General features: G+C 47.9%; 1 protein-coding gene across 1 annotated transcript in view; it reads left to right on the plus strand.

Annotated features, from left to right (window-relative positions):
* The first annotated feature begins 13,472 nt into the window (after positions 1–13,472).
* Positions 13,473–19,467, plus strand: part of TBXAS1 (thromboxane A synthase 1) — a 169,833-nt gene continuing 163,838 nt past the window's right edge. Inside the window, exon 1 of the mRNA XM_069588550.1 lies at positions 13,473–13,818. Within this exon, the coding sequence (XP_069444651.1) occupies positions 13,730–13,818 (89 nt within the window). The 5' untranslated portion in view covers positions 13,473–13,729. The remainder of the gene's footprint in view (positions 13,819–19,467) is intronic.

Genomic DNA, 19,467 nt, shown 5'->3' on the forward strand with positions numbered 1-19,467 from the left:
TGACACACCCCAGCTGATTTTGTTGGTAAACATTATCCAACTGTTTTCTTATTAATTTACCTTGGCAATACCTCTCGATTATGTAATTATGTGGAATTTCAGACCCATATTTACTTCTATCCCCCACACACCTTCTGTTCCTTCATCTTCCTGCCACCATATTGAGAGAAAGGACACACATCTTGTCTCAGCTCCTGCAGAACCTCAAATAGTCCTATTGGGAGAGAAGACAGATGTCATCCAAAGAGTGGGGTGAAACCAGGGCTGTGGCAGGAAGTGGTGACTGGAATGGGGGGATAGCGGTGCACACCTGCTCAGCAGGTGAGCTGGCCTGCCCAGAGCAGGCAGGATCCACCTACAGGAAATGCCAAATAGATGCTGGGAACAAGAGCTAGAAAAGCAAAGTGACAAGTGCCTATTGTGAAACAACCTAGTTTGAAATAGTTCATGTTGATCATTAGGGAGGACTAGAGAATTCTGGCCAGTTGAGTACAACTGTCAGGGGAAGAGGGGAAGCTGAGATCTTTCCTGAGGCAAAGAGGAGGGCTTGAGAAACAAAATAGGGGGTAACTCATAAACAGAAATCAAAGAATTGCTGATGCACTGCGGCTCAAACCCAGCAGCATCCTCAGAGATTCAGTACCCAGAGGTGCTGTCTTCGAAGCCACTGTGTAGGTGGAGGAAATCCCTCTGAGAGAGTCTTTTCAGCCAGATCAGATTCTGGTGGTTTGAGTAAAGTGTCTGCCTACAATTTGGGAGACCCAGGTTCGATCCCCTGGCTTGGGAAGATCTCCTGGAGAAGGGAAAGGCTACTGAATACCTTCAGTATTCTGGCCTGGAGAATTCCATGGATTGTATAGCCCATGGGGTGGCAGAGTCAGACACGACTGATTGACTTTCACTTTCAGGGGCCAGAAGGAAGCTCTGTTCTCTAGGGGCAGGCCAGACCTCCAGCATCAGAGTCACCTGGGAATTTGATAGACATGCAGATTCTCAGGCCCCAGCCCTACAGAATCAGAAACTGAAGGGGGTGGGGTGGGGGGTGCCCAGAAGTCTGTGTTTTAAAATCCCTCCCACGTGTATCTGATGTCCCATATTGTTTGAAAAGCACTGTGCTATTGACATAGACACCTGGGGATGCTCCTGCACTCAAAAATGGCTCTCCCTCTATCTTCCTCATCTCTCTAGAACCACCACCCCTGTCTCTCTCATCCAGGCTGGGGACCTTGGTGTGTGTCCCACAGGGCTGCTGTGGAGGGGGGCAGCACGGAATAACTGAGTTGAGGGGTGCTGATCACCTGGGAACTTGCTAGACAAGACAAATTATCCAGCAGGTGGAAGTGTCCTGGGGAAGGCATGCCTTAATGCTAAGTTGTACAAAGTCAGGGTTTAGTCGCATGGTGGGGTTCCATCCCAGGCTCTCTTCACTTTCTTCTTCCCAATCCGTCATCAAATCCTCCAGGGGTTCTACTTATGGAGCATCTCCTGAATCCGCCCACCACCACCATCCTTCTCAACACCATCTGATACCTGTCCCTCTCTCCCCATTCCACTGCCCTTTCACACAGGCACACACATGTGCATGCCCGCCTTCACATACATGCACAACACAGGAATCTCTGCCAGTAACTCTTGCCTGTGGGGTAAAGTTCATGCTCATCCTGGTATCCAGAGGTCTCCTCCTGCCAGCCACCCCTGACTGCTCCCATCTTATCTCCTAGCCTTCTTCATGAACCCTCTGATCCAGCCAAACTGGTCTACTGGTAAACCCTGATAAGATAAGCTAGTCAAATTAGAGCCAGTGAACCCGGGACAGGTACAGGCAGCCACGAGAGTGTCTCGGTGGTACAGCTGCAGAAACTTGAAGTACTTAGGAGTCCAGGTGGACGCTCTTTGATAAACAGTCCCACGCTTAGATCAAGTGGAGAATGGTACTCACTTGAGTGGAAAGGGACTCACTCCATGGTGCTTTCTCTGTACCTCTTCCTTTCTTTTGTTATATCTTTCTTGGAAAGTCTAGCTTGAGAAACGGTTTTGTGGCTGTTTTCCAACAAGCAATATATTTTGTAGAAAATTAATCAAGTACTTGGATTATGGGAGCAAATCTCAGTTGATTTCAGTGTTCCTGCAGAAAGAACGTGACCGCCTATCTTCATGACCCAAAGAGCACTATCGCCATCTGGTGGTTGCTACCTGAAACACAGGCAGAAGTGCATTCATTCATTCGACAAACATTCCGTGAGTACCTATTGAGTGACAGACAGGCTTTCTCCTGGCCTCTGAGAATACACCGTTGAATCAGAAAAGGTCTCTGTTCCCCAAACATTTACATCTACAGGGTAGACATGCAATTAGTCAGGCAACTTCAGTGGAGAAAGCTTGGGGACCTGTGGTAGGACAGGGAACTCATCATCATGGGTGGTCCTGGAGGACTTCCTTGATGAGGTGGAGTCCAGCCCAAGTGTCTTGAAAATGCACAGGAAGGAGTTTGGCCTGTTAGAGGAGGGTGAGGATATAAGATGACACAGGGCTTGCCGTGACTCAGCTGGGCACAGGTACAAGGCTGGCTGGGACTTCAGTACACAGACCAGTGTAGTTGGGACCAGTACAGGCAGGAACTGGACAAAGAGTTCAAGGTACAAGGTTGACTTCTTCAGGCAGACCAAATGGTTTTGATTCACAGCGTCCACTGGGGCGTGGAGAACTGAGGCTTGACTCAAGCAGCACTAGAGTCTGGGAGGGTCGAGTTGGGCAGATTAGTCTTGTCTAGTTGGGTCTAGATGAGCATCACATGTAGGGGGATGGCATCAGTGGCCTCATGGAGCTGCAGGCAGGCTCCCGGCAGTGAATTAGCACAGAAACCTAGCTAGCAGCTGGGGCTTGGGTGGTAGGCTCAGTCTCCTGGAGAGAAGTGCATAAACTTGGTCAGATGTCAGCACTCCATCACTGTGGAGGCCAGACCCACTTTCTCTCTGAACCCTGAACTGACTACAAGCTTTGACTCTGAGTGTGAGTGTTAGTCTCTAAGTTGTGTCCAACTCTTGAGACCCCATGGACTACACTATAGCCTGTCAGGCTCCTCTGTCCATGGGATTCTCCAGGCAAGGATACTGGAGTAGGTTGCCATCCTCTTCTCCAGGGGATCTTCCCAACCCAGGGACTGAACTCACATCTCCTGCATCCCAGACAGATTCTTTACCATCTGAGCCACCAGGGAGGCCCTTCGCTTTTAGGGGGGCCTCAGTTACCATTTCTCACCCTGTTCTGGCAGCCTGTTTCCTACGTAGGGGTTGTTGGGTGGAGAGCATGCCCGGATGGGATCTATCTGTGGCAGGAACGCTGTGTGTCTGCCAGCCTTGTTTCTTTCTCTTCCAAGGTCCGCTGCGTTTCTCAGCCTTTTTCACAGGCAAGTATGTACCATGTCTGAATTCTGTCCAAGGAAATAAAGATGGGCGTGTCTGTGCCACTTCGGAGTCTGACCTGTGAAGACCTTCCTCCCATCTTTTTCCTTTTTCCCATCTGTCAGCTGGTTGTAGATGATCCAGAATCTGAGGGTTAGTAGGTGGGGGTGGGGTAGGGTCACAAGATCAGAAGAGCCTGCATTCCAGAGTCCCTGCCTGGAAGGCTGGCTACCAAATGCCCACTTTCAGATTGCTCAAGGTGAGCAAGAAGTAGACTTCCACAGGTCAAGCCCTTGAGATCTCCTTGTGTCTGTGTGTGTGTTAGTTGCTCAGTCGTGTCTGACTCTCTGCAACCCCAGAGACTGTAGCCCACCAGGCCCCTCCGTCCATGGGATTCTCCAGGTAAGAACACAGGAGTGGGTTGCCATTTCCTTCTCCAAAAGGAACTATAGAAAGAAAGTGAAGTCGCTCAGTCGAGTCCAACTGTTTGTGACCCCATGGACTGTAGCCTACCAGGCTCCTCCACCCATGGAATTTCCCAGGCAAGAGTACTGGAGGGGGTTGCCATGTCCTTCTCCATGAGATCTCCTCATTCAACACTTATTCTATCCATTCCTCCCCTCCAGGAACCAATTCTTCTTTCTATATTGCTGTTCTGGGGTCTGGGGGGGGGCGGGGTTCTACTATCTGCTGATGGGCGTATTTCCTTGAAGGCAGCTCCTGCTGAAATTTCTAATTATCTTCTGTTTGGGGGACTCCTCATTTGGGGGCCTATGTCGTAGTGCCCTCTTTCCTCTATGCCGGGAGTTGGTGGTGCCAACTCGTTGCCTGGAATAGCATTGAGATCTGCTATCAAACTCTGTACACGCTGGATTCTACTTTCTGGGTGTGTCTCCACTATGTCTGCTTTACCTTCTGTGGCTAAGAGGTGAAAAATGGCTGTTCCAGACATTCACTTGCTAGAAACCTCCAAGACTTGCTTTAAGGCAGTCAAGCTGTCTGCCGACCTTCTATTCGCAAGCAGAAGGATGCTCGATTGTCCACACGTGACCACACTCCGCCATGAGAAGTGCCAAGAGAGATTCGACGACAGTTTAGGAAGTATGAGCCTCTAACAAGCTGAGATCGTGGGTAACGTACATTGACAGGCTGAGATGTGAAGGAAACGGGATGGGCCATACCATTCCTGCCTGACAAATCCCATGAACAGAGGAGCCTGGTAGGTGACAGTCCATGGGGTCACAAGAGTTCAACACGACTTAGTGACTAACCCACCAGGATGTGTGATTAGCAATATCAAGAGCAGCTTGTGACTTTCCTGGTGGTCCTGTGGCTGAGACTCTATGCTCCCAATGCAGGGGGACTCGGTTCAATCCCTGGTGGGGGAACTAGATCCCACAAGCCACAACTAAGACTCGGCTCAGCCAAATAAATACATGTTTTTTAAAAAGAGCAGCTTGTAGTCAACAACTTCCAGTGATGATACAGTCAAGGTCTGGACAGTGGCACTGCTTCAGCATCCCCACTGTGTGACTGGGGACTTGAGCGATGTTGACATGCAGAGGATAGACTATAATCTGATGAGCTCAGTACTCGTTTTAATAATGAAGCCAGAGGAGAAACTGTTGACCTACGTAGAATCACATTACTCTCCTGCTTACAGGCCTTTCTTCAGTGGTTCCCCTTTTCTCTGGGAAGGAAAGAGTACATTTTACACACCACAAACCAGGTCTTGGGTGTTCTGACGCTCACTTTTCCTTCTCCACCATCCAATCTCATGTTTCCCTCACTCAGTGTTTCCCAGGACAGTGTGCCAGTGTTGTCCCAGGTACCGAGCACAAACCCAGCAAATAAATGTTGATGAATGGATGAGAAACAGGGAGGCTGTTAGGAGGCGGGGACCGCAGTGCCGCGATTTGGGTCTCGGTCTAGGTATTATCCAAGCACTCTCATTCTCTTTTTTCATATTGACTGTACTGGGTCTTCTTCGTGCCATGTGGGTTTAGTTGCCCTGATGCATGTGGAATCTTAGTTCCCTGACTAGGGATCGAACCCACATTCTCTGCACTGGAAGGCAGATTCTTAACCACTAGACCACCAGGGTACAAGCTAGACCACCCTAGATACAAGCTCTCTGAGATCAGAAGCTTCACCCGTTTGCTGCCCCAGTGGATTCCTGTTGCCTAGAACAGTAGCTAGCATGGAGTAGAGGCCGATACATTTATTGAGCAAGTGAGATGAAGTGGAATGATTGAAAGAATGAATGGCTAAAGGGAGCAGTGGCCCGAAATGGGAGAGACTTTGTCGGCAGAAGCAATAGGTTTCGGTGATGAGCTAGGTGCAGAGGTGGCGGGCTGAGAGAGAAGGAGGAGGCAAGGATGAGCCCAAACTCTTGACTTGGGAGCCGAGGGGAGGGAGGTATGATTCACGGAGGTGAGGGACATGGGATGAGGGAGAGCTTAATGGAGGAAGGAGGCTGCCCTGATGGGTCTAGTTTTTAGACATTTGGAGTCTGTAACCTCTGTAGGGGATCTGAGAAGAGGTCCAGGGGGAAGCTGGATATATTAATCTGAACTCAGGAATGAGAACTGGGGGGAGAGAGCAGACTGCAGAGTGATCAGCCTGTGGGTGTTAATTAAAGCCAAGCCAGTGTTTAAGACAGCAATATGACAGGCAGCGTGGCAGCATGATGATATATAAAATATGGTCCCTGCCCTCATAACCAATACAAAATCAAGATTTGACACAGACCTTTAAACTGTTTACAAACTCATTCCTGTCTCCATAGCAACCTGGAGGAGAAGAGATAGTTCTGTCCTTATCTCAGGAGGGAAAGACACACAGATGGCGGCCGTGTCTTAACGCAGGAGACGTTCTGGTTTCACGTGGGTTCCTCAAAGAGTGGCACCTGGAAATTCTACGCTAGCTGACCCAGACCTGTGCATTCCTCCACATATCAGCCACGGGGCCAGAGAGATGGATGGAGAAGTCTGAATCAGTCCTTTCCAAATTGCCATTTCTCTCCCTCTCTTTCTCTATACCCACCGTTCCACCAAAGCCATTCTGGGGGTGGCAGCAATGATCAAATTGCTGAATCCAAATGAGGATGCTGCAGGAACCGCCTCACCTGGTTTTTCAGTAACGTTCACACCCTTGGCCTTTTCTGGCTTCTTAAAACTGCCCCCCTGTGGCTTTGGTGGGATGATCGCAGACCATGTGCACAAGCACTTCCCACGCATCAGGGCTCCGCTGAGCGTGCTCCACGGGCACCTCGTCTTCCTCACGAGAGCCCTGGGCAGTATGTACGGGTATCCCCACTTTCCAGATGAGAAAGAGTATCTAAGAGATTAAGTAGCCTCCCTAGAACATCCAAGCTAGAGAGCTGAAGGGGTTGAGTTTGACTGAATCCAGGACTTGAAGGCAAAAAGCAATGTTTTAAGCACTAGAGAGAAAGTGTCCCTCGGGCACTTTCATTGCTAGCTCTCCGACCTACCTTCCTCTGCTTCTTTTCAGGCCTCTCTCTGCCCCTTCCCCAGCAAGGCTGCTCTTGTTAGTGTCCTTCCCATGGCCCACTTCTCAGCACTCTACCTGTTCTCTGTGGCCAATTTTGTCCTTATGGCTTTGCCCCATCTCTATACAATTTGCTCTCAAAAACTCCTCTACTTCAGATTTCTCTCCCGAACTCTCCAGGGTCTGGGGCCTCCTGAGCATCCTTACCTGTCTGCCCACCAGGGACCTTGTGCTCAGCTTGCTCACTGTGGAAGCCGCAATAAATCCCCTCCACTTATTCCTTCCCCAAGCCCTTATCGTGTTACATGGGACCACAGGGGCTCCATCAGTGGAGCCAGAAATTGGAGGGTTATCTTCAACAACGCTTCACCACCACACTCAATGACCAAGAACTGTTGGTTCTGCCCTCCCCGTAATCTCAAAACCCAGCCCCCTCCTCCCCATTTCCACATCTACTGCTCCATTCAGACCATCCTCTCTTACTTAGCTGACCAGTGCCTCTTCACTGGTCTCCCATCTCAGCTGTAACCCGATCTGCCTTCTGAGAAGTATTTCCGTTTAGAAATAATAATAATAATAATGTTGGTGCTCAATTTTTGGTCCTGCCCTGGCTTCTCACTGATCCTAAGATAAACTCTGGTGTGGCCCAACTGCTTTGCCATCCCCTCCACTCACCCCCAGCATCTGATGCCCACAGGTAAGCCTTAGCTGTGTGCAGCTTGCTGACTCCGTTGGTCCAGTCTAAGCTCAGGTGTCATTTGTTTAAAGCCTTGACTAAGGAATCCCCTGGTGGTCTAGTGCTTAGGACTTCAATCCCTGGTCGAGGAACTAGGATCCTGCAAGCTGTGCAGTGTGGCCAGAACTTTTAAAAAAATAAATACAGCCTTTACCAATCTCCTTCCTCCTGATTTTGCCCCTTCTGTGCCCTGTCTGTCTTTATGTCACAGTCTCTAGAACATAGACGGCAGGTAGGTGTTTACGTGTCTGCTTCCCTATCCTGGGAGCTGAGCTCCTCGGAGGCAAGACCTGCAACGTGGGGCCTAATATGCAAGGATTCTGTTCCCCAGTGCCAAGTGCATACAGACAGTCCAGTGCTTGTGAGCTGATTGAAGGAATGACAAATGGAGGAACCTGCGAATCTGACCCCTGTTCTCAGAAGCTGGACATGGAGCCTGTAATACACTGGATGCTGTTGAGGAGACTGGACTGGATTGGAGCTAGCTGAGGTTTTCTGCCTTCCACAGAGTCCCAGCCTCTTCTCCATGGAGATAAAGCAGCTGCCGCACCCCCTCTGTCTTTAACTGCAGCAACTCTGCACCCCAGGGGCAGAAACACAGAATAAACTGTATCATACCAGGCTCTGGCTGGGTGAACTATGAATATTTAAATCAATATGTGATTTTAGATTTAGGGAACAAAACTTTGGGTTTTAAAGCCAGAAGATTGGGGTTTGAGCCTGGCCTCTAGGATTTATGAAAATTATGATATCAGACGGACTTCCTCAGTGGCTCAGCTGTCAAGAATCCTCCTGTAATATAGGAGATGTGGATTCAATCCCTGGGTCAGGAAGCTCCCCTGAAGGAGGGCATGGCTACTCACCCCAGTATTCTTGCCTGAAGAATCCCATGGACAGAGGAGCCTGGCAGGCTACAGTCCATAGGGTCTCAAAGAGCTGGGCACGGCTGAAGTGACGGAACACGCACGCACACGATCTCAGACAGTCTTGTAACATTGCTGAGCTCCAGGTTTTCCCTCTGGGAACCCAGGAATGAAAAATCCTGCTCACCTACTGCCCCAGCTTGCTATGAGACTAAAATGAGGTTACAGGTCAGTGTATGACCTGGTTACAGGTTACCTGATCAGTTATGATGCTGAGGACACCCCGCTGTCCTTCCCCTCAGGGTCCCATAGGGCATGTTCTGGGGCTTCAAACCTTGTCAGAGACATTGGGCTTCACACAGGCCAGCTGGGAAGCTTCGGCAGAGGAGGAAGGCATTTGCACAGGCAGTTTTTAAACACAGGGAACATGGAGGAAATACCACACAATTTATGGATGAAAGCTTTAAAAAGAAACACAAGACTTAAGTCAAAACAGTTGACTCAACTCTGGGGGAGGCATCTGCCTAGATGTAGGAGACAAAAAAGCTAGAATTGGAGTGGGTTGAGACAGAGGGGTGTCCCACTGAGTCGGGTAAACGGACCCGTTGATACACAGCAGGGGGCAGGTAGCCAACTGCCTCTCTAGAGGGTATCACCTACTAGCATTTTTGAAATTCCACTTCTGAGACTGTCGCTTGGGTTATCCTCACAGTGATATGTATAAGGATGTTCACCAAAGACTCATTTGTAGTTGGAAAAACTTGAAAACAGCTTGAATGCCATTTAACAGAGGATGGACCTGTATGAATTACGACGCAGCCATCCAGGGGAATTCCAAGAAGCAAATGGTGCACGTGTCTGTTGCTGTTGTTTAGTTGTTGTGTCTGATTCTTTTTGAGACCCCATAGACTGTAGCCCACCAGGCTCCTCTGTCCATGGGATTTCCCAGGCAAGAATACTGGTGTGGGTGGCTATTTCCTCCTCCAGGGGATCTTCCCGACCCAGAACTCGAGTTCCTGCATTAGAGGCAGATTCTTTACCGTTGAGCCGCCAGGGAAGCCCCATATGTCTGAGTATGAACGTGGAAAGATATTTACCATAAGGTGAATGAGAAAGGCCAGTTGCACATGGCAAGGATATGATGATCTTGTTTTCATAAAACTAAAAATATACCAATGTTTGCACATGTGTAGAAAAAGATAGTGGGGGACATAGACAAGTTGGTTCACAGAGTTTATCTCTGGGAGTTGGGATTGTAGACTATTTTTTATACAGTTCCGTAGAGTTGGCTGTTTTCGTTTTCTTCTTTGGCTGCATTGGGTCTTTGTTGGAGTGCTCAGGCTTAGTAGCCCTGATGCCTGCGTGATCTTTGTTCCCTGACCAAGGATCAAACCCGAGTCTCCAGCATCGGAAGGCAGGTTCTCAATCAGTGGACCACCAGGTGAGCCCTAAGTTGGCTGTTTTTAATAGATACGTATTGAAAACAAAACATTTAGAGAATCGGTTCAGTTCAGTCACTCAGCCATGTCTGACTCTTTGCGAGAATAAACAGTCTAGAGAATAAAGGCCTAATATTTAATGATGGTATTTATTACAGCAACAGTCTCCTCCTCATTCTGGAAAAATCTCAACCAGCATGTCTCTGCATTGCATCACAGATACCCAAGCTGTAATACATCCTTAACCATGTTACTCTACTGATGCAAAGCCTAAAACCTCTCATGTTTGACCCTTCTGTTCCATCTGGATTAATTACTGTCCACAATTCACTGAATATTATCTCTGCTCTGAGGCGAGTGTTGAAAGGGGGTGATGATCTCTCTATGGCATTTAAAGCTTCCCAAAATCACAAATCACACACAAAGGGCTCCAGAAATACTAGTTGAGGAACTCGTTGGGGTTCCCTCATGGCTCAGATGGTAAAGAATCCGCCTGCAATGTGGGAGGCCTGGGTTCGATCCCTGGGTTGGGATGATCCCCTGGAGGAGGGCATGGCAACCCACTCCAGTATTCCTGCCTGGAGAATCCCCATGGGCAGAGGTGCCTGACAGGCTGCAGACCATGGGGTCACAAAGGGTTGGACACAACTGAGCGAATAAACTCAGCGCATGAATGAGAGGAACTGGTGTCTCTAGAGGAAGTGACCACCCGTCGGGACATCCCTGAGCTGACTGCCAACAGCAAAGCCATCTCCGTGAACTGAGCAGGGCCTATGACAGGTCCATCAAAGCCATCCCCATGGGAAGGGCAGGGCCTGTGACAGTCCCACAGCCCCATAGCAGGATGGGAGGCATGTCTTCTAGATGCAAAGTCTGAGAAGAGGTGAGGGTCCACCCTGGTATCTGTCCCCAGGTACCATCACTTTCTCTTTCTGGATTTCCGTTTCTTCCTCCGTAAATAAGAGCCCGGCTTGGTCAATGTTTCTCCAAGCACATTCCTAAGAGTACAACATCCAGACTGTGTTCATACATGTCCTTTAAGAGGGCTTCTGTGGTCTAACGCACTCGAGGAATGCCACTCTCTGCACCCCACTGTTGGAGAGTCACCGTGCATGTCGGTAGGTTTGAGTCTCCAAGAGGTCTTACGTAAATAAACTTATGTATCAACTCACTCCAATATTCTTGTCTGGAAAATTCTATGGACAGAGGAGCCTGGCAGGCTACAGTCCACAGGGTTGCAGAGTCGGACACAACTGAGTGACTGAGCATACACGCACACAGTACTGGTCACATGGGACGAGAGACATAGAGTACGGAGAGAGGACAGGACATCCCAAAGGGCTTGGCTGGGACATGGGGCACTGGTCCAGATAGGTGTAGCCGTTGGAGGACACCTGAGTAGAGATGCAAAACAAGCAGGCAGGTCAAATTGTTAGAGAATAGGGAAGATGCTTGGAAGGAAGCCATTTGGTATTTGCATGGCTCACTCTCTTATTCGGGGCTGTCGCTCATCAGCGCATCTGGATTTAACTACCATTTGCATATTGGTGCCTTGAATGATGGACTATCACCTTTTGATAAAGAGTATGGGCTTTGGAGTCATACCTCCCATGCCTCAGTTTCTACTTCTCTAAAGTGGGATTAATAATAAGCATTGCCTCCTAGAGTAGCTTATGAGGATTAAGTGAGCTAATATATCTGAATGTTCTTAGACTAGTATCTAGCACATAGTAAGTACTCCATAAATGGTACTGTCAGTATTAAGGATTATTATTTGTATCTGCAGCCGAGATTCCTCTCTGACTTGACAGCTCCACTCCAGTGTCTCCCAGACATCTCAAAAGCATCAAAACCCAACTTTTGACCCCAACAGTACCCCCATCTTTCCCTAGCCTTCTTCATCTCGGTGAAGGGCTCTCCCTCAAGTCAGGAACATGGGGATCAGACATGCCGCCTCGCTCCCCTTCTGTCTTCCTCCAATTCACCAGGAAATTCTGCAGAGTCTGTCCCCAGAATAGATTTCAAACTCATCTACTTCTCTCCTCCTCTCATCCCTACTCTAGTCTGAGCAGCCTCCTCTCAAGACGAACAAAATCATCTTCCAAGCGGCTCCCTGCTTCTCTTTCCATGAATTCTTCACGCACAGCCAGAACAACTCTTACAAACAGAAATATGACCCCACTAAACTGCTAAGTGGCACATAAAATGAAGCCCTGGCTGCTTGCTGCGGCTCTGAGCTGTCTGGCCTCTGCGGAGTCTCCTCCTTTCCCAGCTGCTCCTCCAGCTGGCCCGCTGGCCTCTCTCCAGTTCCCACAACAAGGGGAGTTTGCTCTCACCTGACAGCCTTTATCTGGTCACCTTTTGGCCCGAAGGCTTTGCCCATGGCGCTTTACCTGGTGTCTCCCCCTTACCCGAGCCTCTTGGCTTTGAGTTGTCCTCCCCAGATTTCCCCCCACACTCTCCTAATGGGTTATCCCAGTTATTCCCAGTCACAGCCCTGTGTTCATGGCCTTCCCAATGCTGTTCTCAACATGCAATTTATCTACTTGTTTATTGTCTGTCTGTCCCCAGAGAAAATTCTCCAGAGCCCAGTGCTTCTACTTTCCAGGCACTGAAAACTCAGCATACAGCCTGGCCCCTCGACCCACGATGAATGAACAAAAGACTGTCATGATGAGTGAATGGTTTCCTCTCTGATACACCCTTCCTGTTACTAAAGGTGTCACCAGCTGATTAATAAGCAAAAAATAATCCAGTCCACCTTAGTCAGATAAGCTCAGAGATAGAACAAAGGGCCTTTATACAAACCTACAGGTACACTTTTAGGCATTTAAGAAATCCTCCAACTCATGATGAGAGGGCTGACACGAGGCAAGATCCTTAGGCATCGAGCAGGGACCCCACTGAACCCCTAGGGGCCAAGGGACCCCATGGACTAAATGACCTTGAAAAGTGAAAGCACAAATTGCTCAGTTGTATCCGACTCTTTGTGACCCCATGGACTTTACAGTCCATGGAATTCTCCAGGCCAGAATACAGAAGTGGGTAGCTTTCCCTTCTCCAGGAAACCCAGGGATCTTCCCAACCCAGGTCTCCCACATTGCAGGCAGATTCTTTACCAGCTGAGCCACAAGGGAAGCCTGAGAATACTGGAGTGGGTAGCCTATCCCTTCTCCAGGGGATCTTCCTGACCCAGGAATTGAACCGGGGTCTCCTGCATTGCAGGCGGATTCTCTACCAATTAAACTATTAGGGAATCCCAAACGACCTTAGTGGGATGGATGTCCTCAGTGCAGCTGGCATTTTTCATCAGTCTGATGTCTGGCCTTGAATTTTTCTGGGACATTCAGTTTCCTGACCCATATGAGCATTTAATAACAAATTAATTTTTTTTTAAAGCGTGTTCTTTCTTTAAGGAGTACTTGTCACGATAGAATTCTACGGTTGCAGCCATTCTCTTTCCCAGCAGACCCTGGGTCAGGTCTGCTGCTGCTTCTTCCCAGGGAAGTTAGCGTAAATGTTTATTGGCAGTACAGTCATCAAGAAAATAAAGTTGCTGATTCATTGCCTCACAATGAAACCCTTTGTTTTTCCCTCCTCTTCCTTCCTCTTTATAAGGAGACACTTCTGAGAAAGGGTACACTTCGGGGACCCATATCTTGGGATATTTTCTTGGTTGCCTATGTCTTCTGTCTGCAGACTGTGGGTTCCTGTAACAGCTGGGGGATCAGCCTTCCTCTTTCCTCGGCAGTATCACCCCTCTAGGGTCTCTGAGGAACAATGGAAGTCTTAGGGTTCTTCAGGCTGGAAGTGAGTGGCCCCATGGTGACGGTGGCCCTGTCCGTGGTCTTCTTGGCCCTCCTGAAATGGTAAGTGCAGCCAGTATGTCCCAACCATGGTGACATTGTCAGAAACAGCAGTCACAGAGCCGTGCTGGAACCAGGGTGGGGTCTGTGGGAGTGTGTTTTTCTTCCCCTTTAATCTGCAGGGAGTTGAGTATTAACACAGCTTCAGAATTAAAAGCAAACAGCCAGGTTAATCTTTTGCTCTAATGCATGTGATGGAGGTGTCAGGAAAGGCTGGTGATTCAGTGACTGAGAACGCTACACATGATTAACTTTGAAAGAGAGGGAGAAAGCAACAGATTGGCAAGGTTTGGGCAGAAGTATTTCCTTGCATCCCCATCCTATCTCCCCAGGCTGGATTTACAGCAGATTCAGCCTCTTGGTTCTGATGACGTTAAAAGCAAACAACAAAAAAAAAAGATAAAGGAGCTGTCCGGCAATGTGGTCTGGCGACGTGCATGGGAAAGTCACTGCAAAGGGATTTCTGTAGGCTTAAAGATAAAGAGGTGGAACTAATTTCCTTGTTTTCTAATATTTGATAGAAAGGGATGAATGTAGTGTGTGCAGTGCCACCAAGTCTGAGACCTGGGAGGATCTCAAATTTAAACTGGAAATAACTCCCCGTGATCTTGTTAATTCAACAGAAGGTTTTCTGAAGTCTGACTTAATCAGAGACTGGATGTGAGGCCCCACAATATGCTTCATTTATGCATATTCACCTTGTCAGTGAAAGTTATTAAAATTACCCACTCCATCAAAAGCACCTGGATTTAGGCAGCTCTGGTTTTTGAGGGGAAAGTGGAAAAAATAATGGAGAGTTTGAGTTTGAACAGAATTTCAATTTACGTTTCTGGTAGTAATAAAGCCTCCTCTCGATTAATAACTGGGAAAGCACTTTGAAAAGCATCAAGCATTATGCAAATGTGAGGTATTATTCTTTTGGAATTTGCATAGCTGAAAATGGAATTCACGTTTGATGTTCTATGATGATGAAATTACTTCTTGGAAATTGGCTCTGAAACCCAGCTTCAGTCCCAGTGCTGTTTTGCTTTCTAACTGGTTTAATTATCTTTTGAACTTTTCTCAGTGTGGCTTATCTTGCCTTGAAACCAGCCACATGCAAACCCAGGAGCAAGTGGTGCGCTCCCTCCCCGACCCTGCTCCATCCTTCCATCCGTCTCAGTGTGTTTCTGCTCAGAGATGGACTTAACACAGTGCCTGATATGTTCTGGGTGCTTAGTAGATATCAGCCAGTATCATTAACTATCATTTAATGTGACCTAAACACAGAGGGAAATAAGTCTTTTGTGCTTCAGGTGTATTTAAATTTTCTCATTAATATGCTTATTAATATTAATTTCTCATCAACAGTTGTGCACTGACTGTAATTCTCAAAGTGTGTTCTGTTTGAGGCCCCCACGGTCTCACAGCATCCGTGTTTCTATTGCACACTTCACTTCCCTTCCCTTGTTTCTGTCGTTATTGGGTCTTTCCAGTTTCTATAGTCTTAATTTCCAGCTCAGTGCCTAATATATACAGCACGGCTCCGATAAATGTCTGATGAATGGGTGAGTGAACTGCATACATTAATGCTGTGCCTCTCCTATAAAGGGGCATGTGTCCTGAGTGATAAGCTGCTGTAACTGGGTGTTTCTAATCAGTGTAGATCAGAGTCACGGCTAATAACACCATAGCGTTCAGCAAGGCAGTTGTGCATTTATAATCTGTTCTGGGGCCATGCTAATAACCTGCGTCAAAGACACTGAGATTAGAGAGAGGCATGAAGGAGAGGTGGTGAACAGGAAGCCAGAGCCGACTTCTATTTGTTCTTGTGAAGATATTTATCGATTTGTTCATGTGCGCCAGGCATGGCGGGAGGCCTTGGTACGAGGTCAGAAAACAAGAGGTCTAGATCAGATGCCCAAGGTGGGGGAGATGTGAAGGTTGTGGCTGAGCTGGGTGTCTGGGGAGGATGATGCTGAAGAGGAGGAGCCTTGAGGGGCCGTGGATGTGGTTCCTATATCCTGGGTCTATCCCGGGATCAGCTCAGGGTCACCATCCCTGAGCTCTCAACACCCGTTTTCCAGGCAGGAGTCCTGAGTAAAGTCAAGTGAAAGTCGCTCAGTCACGTGTGACCCCTTGAACTATACAGTCCATGGAGTCCTCCAGGCCAGAATACTGGAGTGGGTGGCCTTGCCCTTCTCCAGGGGATCTTCCCAACCCAGGGATCGAACCCAGGTCTCCTGCATTGAGGTGGATTCTTTGCCAGCTGAGCCACAAGGGAAGCCCAAGAATACTGGAGTGGGTAGCCTATCCCTTCTCCAGTGGATCTTCCTGACCCAAGGATCAAACTGGGGTCTCTTGCATTGCAGGCAGATTCTTTACCAAGTGAGCTATCAGGGAATCCCCAAGACTCCTGAGCAACAGACATTGGCTTGAATGAGGCAGGGCCTCCCTCCCGCTTCATTTTCTCAACAAGAGGCATATGGGAAAGAGAAGGGCACTCAGAGAGAGCTGGGGGTAGAGAGACCCTCACAGCATCTGGCCCCAAGGAAGTCTTGTGCAGGGTGCAGTTTTGAAGGTTTAAAATCCTTAGTCTTTCCTGTTAAGAGTTCCGCCTGCCTCTGGAGCAGGAGAGCGTGCGATAAGAGCCTCAACTCTGGGAAGGTAACACGGGGAGGACCGCTTCTTGCCGGTCCACCAGCCTGGGGGTTCATTCAAGTCAGGGGCTAGGTCCCGTATCTCACTGCAGTTCTGGAAACCTCTGTCCATGACTTGCCTATTCTAGTGTCTGGTTTAATGCAGGCAAGGTGAAGAAGTCCACATGTGTCAGCTCGGCCCCCGGGGTGTAGGCTTCGGTTCCCGCCTCCTTCAGCAGCTTCATCCCCCAGACCCTGACTCCATCCTGTGGGCTTGGCAGTTCCATGAATGGTCACATGCTCCACGCATCCAGGCCTCTGTTCTTGCTGCTCTCCATGCGTGGAATCCCCTTTCTCTCCTCTTTCCTTCAAGGGGCTCAGGGGCACCTCCTCACTGAATGTTCTGCTTGCCCACGGCACTGACCAGTCCCACTCACTGTGGCTTTTCTTGTTGTTCTCACCTCTATCCCCCGCTCCTCCACAATGCATGCATGCAGTTGGTGCCTAATGAATGTTGGCTCTAATCTCCACTGGTATTTTCTTGCTGGCTCTTCCCTTAGGCGTCACAGCTCAATACAAGTCTGAATTCTTCTGCCTACATGCATCATCCTTTTCCTATGGCCTTTTCCGTCTGAACCAGCTTGGGGTCCAAGCTTGGGGTCCATGTTCTAACTGGACCCCAACAGGTGTGCTGTTTTTGGATCTCCACTCACCTTGCAGAGCAAGACTGTGGCATCTACTTAAACATTTCATGAAGAAGTAGATGTATGAATTTAGAAAGCAGAAGAGAAAAGAATCAATTTCATTTTAAAAGAGACTATAATAGTATATTTTGATAGTTTTTCCCCAAATGGTATTTGATACAATTTTTTTGATGACAGTCACTAAAATTGATAGTTATGAGGCTGAACAGTGTGCACTGGGGTCTAAGGGGATCAGGGCTACTCCCCTGGGGGTTGGAGCTGGGGATGTAGGATACACTAGCAAGAAGCCCATGAAGCTTGTGATCAAAACACGTGACAAAACATCTTAAAAACTCATTTTTCTGTATAAAGTTGTTTGAAATCCTGACTTTTGGAAGAGATTTATGTCCAAGAAGTAAGTGGTGTGAGTTGAATAGTGCTAGAGGCAATCTAAAGTACAATGCAATTAAACCTTGAAGAGCACCTATGAGCTGGCAGCTTTTGGTGAGATGAGGATTTCTTTATTAAGAAAGAGTGTAAAGTGAAGTGAAAGTGAAAGTTGCTCAGTCATATCTGACTCTTTGTGACCCCGTGGACTATACAGTCCATAGAATTCTCCAGGCCAGAATACTGGAGTGGGTAGCCTTTCCCTTCTCCAGGGGATGGATCTTCTCAACCCAGGGATCGAACCCAGGTCCCCTGCAATGTGGGCAAATTCTTTACCAGCTGAGCCACAAGGGAAGACCAGGAATACTGGAGTGGGTAGCCTATCCCTTCTCTAGTGGATCTTCCCAACCCAGGAACTGAACCAGGGTCTCCTGCATTTCAGGTGGATTGTTTACCAGCTGAGCTATCAGGGAAGGCCTAAGAAAGAGTGTAAGGATTCCCTATTTAATAATGTGCAAATTTACTTGCCCCATCCATACAAACAGGAAGTAGATTAGTGGTTGTCAGGAGCTGGAGGAGGGGAGATGGGAGTGGTTGCTGGTAGGTGTGGAGTTTCTTTTGGGGGTGATGAAAATGTTCTGAAATTAGATAATGCTGATGGTTGCACAACTCAGTGAATATACTAAAACCAGTGAATCACATACTTTAACAGGATGAATTTTATGACATGTGAATTATATCACAATAAAAAAATTCATCTGTACAGGGGAAAAAAAAAAAAGAAAGTGAGAGAAAGAATGTAAGGAAATAGCCCAAATATTAATGGTGGTGGTTTAATTGCTAAGTCGTGTATGATTCTTGCGATCCCATGGACTGTAGCCTGTCAGGCTCCTCTGTCCATAGGATTCTCCAGGCAAGAATACTGGAGTGGGTTGCCATTTCCTTCACCAGGGGATCTTTACCACCCAGGAATCAAACCTGGGTCTCCTGCACTGCAGGAAGATTCTTTACCAACTGAGTTACGAGGCATAGTGGTAGGATTGTGGGGTTTTTTCTTCCTCTGCTCTTTCTGCATCTTCCATATTTTTAAAACAAATATCAATTACTGAGCAAAACAACAACAAAAAAGGTTTTGCTAAAAAGAGTAGGGAATTCCTCCTCTGTAGCAATGAAGAGGAAAGCAGTCTTATGCTTTGAATATGGAGGTTTCAAGACGTACTCTCCAATAGCAGAGTAGAACATACAGGAGAATTTGGAATAATCGGGAAACTTCCTGGCTGATGAAGCAGTGAGAAAAGTAAACTGTGGTTGTTGCGATAAGTGGCTAAAGAGACAAGAATTGTCTTGGGAAGGTGGAAGGGCTCTTAATGCCAAGCTGCATTTAAGTCTGAGGAGCCTGAGACCCAGAAGTATAAACTAAATGGACATTAAAATAGGAAACAGGGTAAGTTAGGGTTCTGATCAAGTCTCATTCTCAGTATAGTTCAGTTCAGTCTCTCAGTTGTGTCCGAGTCTTTGTGATCCCACAGACTGCAGCACACCAGGCTTCCCTGTCCATCACCAACTCCCGGAGCTTGCTCAGACTCATGCCCATAGAGTCAGTGATGCCATCCAGTCATCTCATCTTTTGTCATCCCCTTCCCTTCCTGCCTTCAATATTTCCCAGCATCAGGGTCTGTTCCAGTGAGTTAGTTCTTCGCATCAGGTGGCCAAAGGATTGGAGCTTCAGCTTCAGCATCAGCCCTTCCAACGAATATTCAGGACTGATTTCCTTTAGGATTGACTAGTTTGATTTCCTTGCTGTCCAAGGGACTCTCAAGAGTCTTCTCCAATACCACAGTTCAGAAGCATCAATTCTTTGGTGCTCAGCTTTCTCATTCTAAGTCTCATTCTAAGATCAGGTTAAATTAAGTTGTGAATAGTGATTATTAAGACAAGACGACAATGAAAGGTCCATCCCTGTC

This window comes from Ovis canadensis, chromosome 4 (assembly GCF_042477335.2).
Source record: "Ovis canadensis isolate MfBH-ARS-UI-01 breed Bighorn chromosome 4, ARS-UI_OviCan_v2, whole genome shotgun sequence".
Classification (NCBI taxonomy): Eukaryota; Metazoa; Chordata; class Mammalia; order Artiodactyla; family Bovidae; genus Ovis; species Ovis canadensis.